At 47.9% G+C, this 7623-nt stretch overlaps 1 protein-coding gene across 2 annotated transcripts; it reads right to left on the reverse strand.

Annotated features, from left to right (window-relative positions):
• Positions 1–479: 479 nt before the first annotated feature.
• Positions 480–6898, reverse strand: TMEM74 (transmembrane protein 74). 2 transcript variants are annotated; one of them, XM_040546753.1, is made up of 2 exons: positions 6888–6898; positions 480–2271 (listed from the first exon to the last, which is right to left on the reverse strand). In XM_040546753.1, the coding sequence occupies exon 2, from the start codon at positions 1485–1487 to the stop codon at positions 549–551; it is 939 nt and encodes a 312-aa protein (XP_040402687.1). In that variant the 5' UTR covers positions 1488–2271; positions 6888–6898; the 3' UTR covers positions 480–548. The 2 variants fall into 2 exon arrangements, with proteins under 2 accessions (XP_040402687.1, XP_040402688.1); XM_040546754.1 differs by lacking the exon at positions 6888–6898 and adding an exon at positions 2489–2547 and having other exon boundaries at positions 480–1693.
• Positions 6899–7623: the final 725 nt, after the last annotated feature.

Below are 7623 nucleotides of genomic sequence, written 5' to 3' on the forward strand. Positions count from 1 at the left end.
AATCATGAACAAGTGGTCTTTTTTTCCATTAGGTCTCATTCATAGAAAGTAAGGGATCAGCTTAAAATTAAAGGATAAAAAAGCATCTCTCTTAATTAAACATCAGCCTTGCTATTTGATTATTGGTCCCGCTTTTTAACATGACATCAAGTAGGCTGTTAATAATCCCTCTGAAGACTGCAACAATTAACAGCTTCCAAGGCGTCAAGGTCACTCCTGTTCTGTATGGGAGTAATAAGAAAATTATATAGGCAAGACACCAAAGGAATGTTTTATGTTAGGATAAAGGAGTTACCTACGGAACCTACTCACCACAAATCTCTTTTTATTCAGTGGTTTTCATTATTTCATATCAATTGCATTTTCTCTGGCATGTTTTCCCTTTACAACATGTGCTCATATACTGCTAACATTCGATTATAGAGCTTAAGAAAAAAACGTTCTTGTCAGACAAATAAATGCATCACCAGCTATCTTTAGCCAAATCTGTTTTCTTTAATGAAACATGTTTTCTCATAGAAACGCTGCCTTAAAAACTCATGACCACTCTAATTATCTACGGCAAGCACATCTTCCTCAACTAACGACAGCTCGAGCATGTTATCATTTGCACCAGACTTCATTCTGAAATTGAAAGACCCATAGAGCTTTGCAGACTCCTTGGAGGATGCAAACCTGCTCCTCCGGTACAGCTCCCCTTTCCACATGGACATCATCAGCAGGCTGGAGAGCACCACTCCCCCCAGGGTTAAGAGACACAGCCCGGCGATCACACAGCGGTCCAAGTGAGCCCCGATCCTGGCGCTCTCGTTCTCCAGTCTCTCCATCTCCCGGGCAGCCACCGTGTTGGGATCCACAGTCACGTCTCTGGGTACCACGTAGGAAATGATCACCAGCAAAATCCCGCTAACGAGGAACAAAATGGCACTAATGAACCCGTAGTCCACGGATTTCCCAGCTGCCACCTCCGAGGCCGTGTCATCCTCCTCGGAGGCCAGGGAAGGGGAATCGTGCACCCATTCGGGCGGCAGCTCCCGGCAGGAGCGCTGCTGAGGAGCATCCCGACAGCCTGTTGGACTAGGGGGACTTCTTGCGTGCTCCAGGTTCACATTTTCATCCACGTAGGTGAATGACGTCTCGAGTTCCTGGGCACAGCAGCAGGCTTTCTTCTTCCCCGCGTCCTCTTCCCCCGGGAAGCTCTCGGGCAGGTGGCAAGGCTGGGAGGTGCCGGGGGGTGCTGGGTGCTCCCAGGGCAAGGGGCCCGAGGCAGAAGACAAGGGAACCGGGGTGGGCTCTGCCATGGGACCCCTCTCTGAGGGCTTGCAATGCAGGGCTGCCACAGCAGAGGCTGCTCTGGGGTCCACCTCGCCTCCCTCATGCTGCTGCTGCTGCTCATAGGGAGAGGAAGGCAGGCTCCAGCCCGCAGCAGTGCCCAGGGACCCCTGCCTGTTCTCCTCGGCCAGGTAGAGAAGCTCCATGCAAGCCATCGGCCTCGTCCCGGCAAGCCCGGACTCCTGGGTTACTGCATCCTTCAGCAGGCGCTGCCCCTGACTCGCTGGAGTGGTTTCATGGTACCGGAGCCGCTGTATGCCAGAAATCTTCTACTCTTTCAGCAACATTTTGTTAGGGACATGGCTTGTGTCAGCTGTTAAATGATTAAACAAATCCCCTCTGACGTTCATTTCTTTTCTGTCTGCAAATGAAATAGCAGAGGGAAAAAAAAAAACACAAACAAAACAACAACAAAACCAAGCCCGACAACCTCCTGATGGTACGTTAATAAACCGAAGAGCAGATAACACAAATATAATACATCAGTCTCCCTCTCAGCTGCTCGAGGGGAGATGGCAAACACAATTGTTTTAACCACGAACTTAAAACTGCAATCCTCTTGCAGATCCAAAATCTATTAGGGAGTCTAATCAACCTTTGACACCGATATCCAATTAAGGCAGTAAGTCATCCACAGAGCACGGGGTAACCCGAATAACTGCAGAAAATGTCAGGGGGAAAAAAAAAGGCATCTATTTCTTTCAGCAGCAAGTAACTTCCCCTCTCCGAATTAAGGATTTTAACCGCAGACACGCAGACTAATTAGAAAGAAACACGCAAATCCCACGCAGCCCCCTAATCCAGGATCTGCATTCTCCGGTGGAAATCTGATAATCCCAGGGGAAAAGCAGCGCTTTCCTACAGCGGATCTCCCGTTTGATGAAGAGCTTTGGGAATGCAATTCCGCCTCGAAGACCGAGGGCTCAAGGGCGGATACTGCTCCCGGTCCGCAATTAATTCACTATCGCCCCCCTCGGAGCCCAACTCCCCGCACCCCCGGCGCAAAGCCCGCACCGCCCGGGGGATGCGCGGCACCCGCGGCACCCCATGTGCGGGGCAAGGCTGGCGGGGCGCGGCGGACACACGCACACCCGGGGCTCGCACACGCACACCCGGGGCTCGCACACGCACACCCGCGGGCTCGCACGCCACCTACCCCGCCGCGGCCACCGGCAGCGCCGAGCCGAGCCGAGCCGGGCAGCGCCGAGCCCAGAGGAGGCGGGCGGGCTGCGGCTGCGGCACGCTGGGAGTTGTAGTCCGCAGCCGGGGGGGCCTGGCCTGGCAGACCCCGCTTCCACACACCCGCGTGGTTCCCCAGAGGAACCGGTGTGCATCCTTCAAGCGTGCCCGCTGCGGGTGTCAGCACGCACGGGGTGGTGTTCCCCCAAGCAGCTGGTGGGCTGGACAGGGTGGTAACGATGCTTTCACAGATGGTCACGGCATGGCGAGGGGTGAGACCTGGAGAAATGTTCTCAGCGCTGCCAGACTTGCAGAGAAATCTCAGGAAAATATCAGGCTCGCCACCCGCCGTTATGCACTTTCTGTGGCAGGCATAAAGGGAACATTAAAAACCCTGCTGCCAAAAGACACAGTAAAAATAATGACCGGTTGGCGTGGACCTTTGCTGACTTTTCTTGTCAGTGCCTTCTCTGAAGTGATGAACTGGGATGTGAAAATAAATTGTGGAGCTGAGATGAAGATTTATCGGAGGAGACCGGGCTCTGGGGGTGTGGAAGGAGGGACTTTGGGTGTGGAGCCGAAATGAGGGGGTCCATAGGAAGAGGAGGGGAGCAGCATCAGCGTCCCTGGCTACCGGGGAGGAAAGCAGGGGCAGAAGAGGGAAAGCAAGCTGGGAAGAAACCACCCCAGTCAGGAAAGAGGACAGACTGTGTCAAGGAGTTGTCCCAGCACGAGGGAACAAGACAATTCTGTGTAATGACTCTGCCAGTTCTGAAACACTCTATTAGGGAAAGAAACCAATGTTTTGAGGACAAATCCAGACGACACTCAAAAGACCCAGCACAGAATATGGTAATCTTTGTGGCAATAACCCTCATGAATGTCAATCAGGACACGGCAATAACAGGAGACTCCCACAGAAGAATTTTTCCGCAGTGCCTGTCTGAGACAGCTCAATGCTTTGGACTTGCTTGGACCATGGCTTCGAAGCAGCTCCAGGCCATGTTTCCATTAGCAGAGCACAGTTTCAATGCATTAAATGCTGTATTATCTGTTCTTTGAAGAAAAATTGTAAGGAGAAAACTATGGAATGGGGAAAAGAGTGCAGACTGTCCTTGGAGCTTTTTGTAACACCCTCTTTGAAATAAATAGAAGCAAATAAAACCCAATCAAAGAAACAAACAAACGAGCTGATCTACAAATTGTTCAAATACTTTAAAGCAAAAGCAAACCCAGAATCAAACACTCTTTAAGGCTACAGAACATTTCCATTTGGGAAACAGCAGGATAGGAGCATACAGCAGGCTGCACCTGCCACATCTGACAGACAAGTCTTAATTAAGTGACTGACAGGAGAAAGCTTGGTGTTCGGTCCCGGCAAAGGAGCCTGGAAGAACACAGGCACCTCTCCTGGGCCTCAGCACCATCTGCCAAGGCCTTGGGTGGGCAGTTTCTTCCCGACAGCGGATACAAAGGCAGGAAATTGTTGTCAGAGCACAACAAATGGCCATGTCATTGATCCTTCAAAACCCATGAGCTACAGCACTTATTCTCAAGCACTTGCTAGAACTGCAGTTATTTGTTATTTACCCCCACACAAACCTCTTGCTGAGCAGCCACCCACTCTCCCTCCCATTGTGTGCCAGTTTGTATGGGGCACATATATTAATTTCTTGCTAATAATTATGATTCTGCAAAGTGAGGAGCAAACGGAGAGGGAACCATGACTCTGTCAGTCCAAATGTTGGTTAGTCTTTTACATCTTCCCAGGTGACGCTGTATCTCATTTGCCACCTACAGTGACGGTAGCAAAATCATTATCTAAACACACTCCATAGTCCTGACATTTTTTTTTCTTCCTTCGGATGCAAAGAGTTAACAGTATTTTTGCTTAAAGAATGTAAGTGATTGTTGCCAAAGCTCTGAGGTGTGGAGGTGGTAAGATGAATGCATAGCAACACATACTCTGCAAACACAAATACAGCTGGTGAAAAGATTAATCAAGCAAGGGCAGGAAGCAAGAACATTTGTCACGGAAAAAAATGGCCACATAGAGCTAAAAAACGGAGTGATGGACACACAATGGGACAGGAATAAAAGACTGGAATAGACTGTCAGCATTGATGAGCCTTGTTCTCTCTGTTGCAGCCTACCACATCATAAAGTCTTTTCAGACACTGAACTTTGCTGTGGTAGGAGCACAGTGATGGTATGGGATGTGACAGCAGACTGATAAAGGTGTCTCAGTTTGGATGTATACGGCTGAATCTAAACCACGCTTTAGACCTCCTTGGGAGCTCTCTTCCAGTTGGCCCATCTGTAAATGAGTCTCTGAACTAGAGGTGGATGACTTTTCTGTTCTGGGCAAGCTGTGCTCAGTGTAAGACTGGAAGAAGGCTTGTGAGGATCTAAAAGCTGATTCACTCCATCCATGTTTGTATTTGTAGCCTTGCTAAGGGCTACATGAGCCCTGAATAAATCAGGGAAAACAGGCAAAACTGGAACCAATTTTCTGAGCGATGCATCCCATCATGAGGTGATGAAGGATGGGTTTAGGAATATTCTGCTTGCTCTTACCAGTCCAGGTAATTTTCCAGTGCTGGATGGGTTCCTCAGTGAAGCATTCCCCATCCACTTTTTTTTCTTTGTATCCCTAACTTTCAGCTAATAACGTGTATGGGGAGTCCTTCGGTGCTCTTGTGTTTGCAGAATCTTCAGTTGCTCATCCCACATAGTCACAGGACCTCAGGTTTCCAGCAGTCCCCATGCAAGTGCTGCAATGCTGCATAGCTTCTGTAAGGTGCACTATGGCCAGTGTGGCTCAGAGCACAATATATTCAGAGAAGTCTAGGGAGACTATTGCATAAACTTTACATTTTCACATGAATAGATATTAATGCTGAATAAAATACATTGGCTAGGAAGACAATAACAAGGGGCTGCAGGAAAATTTAAAACCTATAAAGGAAATATATGGACCTGTGTACAGGTCTGTGAAAAATAACAAAGGTAATAGAAGTGAATGAAGAGGCAAAGCTAAGCTTTTATATAAATTGCAAAATAAAAAAGAGATATTATATGCATATATATGTATTGCTTAGAAAATATAAGTATTCTGAGTAGAGCAAGCAAATATTTGGACATCTGTCTATGAAAAGAAATATCCAGCATTTTTGTGTGGTTAAAACACATTACTGTCACAGATCTATTGATTTATAAAGCAAAAGTAGATAGAAAAGCAATTTAATTCTACTTTGTTTGCTTCAATAATGCACATCCATTGTGCATTAATAAAAGAAAAAATAAGTAAATAAGTAAATAAATTTACAGAGAAATGAAGAAACTGAATATGTGTGATAATGATGCACCAGAATTGTCAAGTGGAGATTAAATCCTTGCTAAACGTTTCTGCTTCCGATGTCTGGGTATGTGAAGCCACAGTCTGGATAAGTACAGCTCCTGAGCACGAATAAAAGAAGTTAATCCGTGGTGTTAGGACAGAGTAGGGTCAGCTGGAAGAGCAGCGGTGTAAGAGCAGGCCTGTTGACCACTTGGAAAACAAACTTGGTTGTTACAGCCTCATTTTTGGGGTCAGCTTGTTTGGAGATTTTCAGCTCAACACAGAGACTCTGCGAGTAGGAGAAATGCAACTTAGAAGTGTAAAGCAATCACTTAAGGGCTAACACACACGAAGGGCGGGTAGGATTTAACAAGCTGTCAGGCTGAGCTCAGCTCCCCGGAGCGGCACCCGTGGAGCCCCTGGTGGGGCAGCAGCAGGGGAAGGGCCAGATCCAGCTGTCGCTGAGCCCCTGCTGCCCATGCCAATGGCTCGAGCTGGTGACCTGACAGACCCCAGGCTTTGACAGTGATCCTGAGCAGCCTCCCCGCTCTCCTCCTTCAGGAGCTTATACTCCTCCATTTTCCCTCCCGAGTCCTTAAGCGACTGAGAATCCCTGCCTCAACACCCCTTGACTGTGCCTTCATTTTTCTAGCATCTCACAGACTTTCTCACAGCTCTTTGCCAGCAGTCTGGGCTCAGGTTGCACAGCGGGATGTATCTGAGCTGAATCCTGTTATATCCAAAGCAAACTGCCTGCCTGTTGCTGGGCACATGGACACCACTGTAGATGCCTAAGCGGTTGAATGCCAAGGTGGTGGAGATGCCTCCTACACTCACTAAATGCCTCCATACGGCTGAGAGCTGAGCTGGGGGGTGTCTTGTGAAGGAGCCTTGGCAGAAGCCCCAGCAGCTCCTCCCTGCCATGGGCACAGGACTGATAATGTGTCTCCGCAAGCACCTGCCCACTGATGGGGAAATATCGGCACTGTGCTGTCAGTCACACCTGCAAGAGCCAAACTCTCCATTTATTTCCAACCATGGCCACACCTGGGGCACTAAGGATATGTTTCTCCCCTGGCCACCACACAGATCAGAGGCTGCAACCCTGAGTGCTCTGTTGCCACCATGAGTGCCAGATGTCGCGCACGTTACTGATTCCTGTCATTGCCTTTTCCCGGAGCTTTCCTGCATGGTTATTCTCATCACCCTCCTGCCTGCTTACAAGGAAAAAGTGGTTCACCTCCAGCAGTCAGGCATTAGATCTGGGACTTGTAGTCCACCACATGTCCAGGACAGACTGCAAAACAGGTATTATGGAATTATGGAATGGTGGAATGTAAAAGAAAATAGGATTATAGACTACCCTGCAGGGAAGCCAACCTGAAAATCAAAGGCTGTTTAGGGGAGGAATAAAGAAATCGTCAAACAACTTTTAAGGAAAGGATTTAAAGGACAGACAATAGTGCAGAAAAATAAGGGGAGTATGACATAATATGATGAAATAATAGCTTGTCCCATAAACTGGTGATTTTTCTTTACGCTAGATCTGAAAACAAAAATTACTCGTAGCTGTTGTGGTACACATAAAACTATGGGCGAAAGAAGAAAGTGAAGGCTGCAGTTTCTGACAAGACAAGGACACAGTCTTCAGTAAAATATGTATTGCTGGTGACAGAATGAGGTTTTACAGAAATTATCAGGAATAGTAGACAGAGATTCTCTATTATCAGCAAAGTGTTGAAGAGTATTTTTAACAACAATGAAGATGTGTT

The sequence above is a fragment of the Cygnus olor genome, chromosome 2 (genome assembly GCF_009769625.2).
Source record: "Cygnus olor isolate bCygOlo1 chromosome 2, bCygOlo1.pri.v2, whole genome shotgun sequence".
Lineage (NCBI taxonomy): Eukaryota > Metazoa > Chordata > Aves > Anseriformes > Anatidae > Cygnus > Cygnus olor.

Coding starts and splice junctions, on each gene's coding strand:
- TMEM74 (XM_040546753.1), bottom strand. CDS start 1,487: ATGGCTTGCATGGAGCTTCTCTACCTGGCCGAGGAGAACAGGCAGGGG.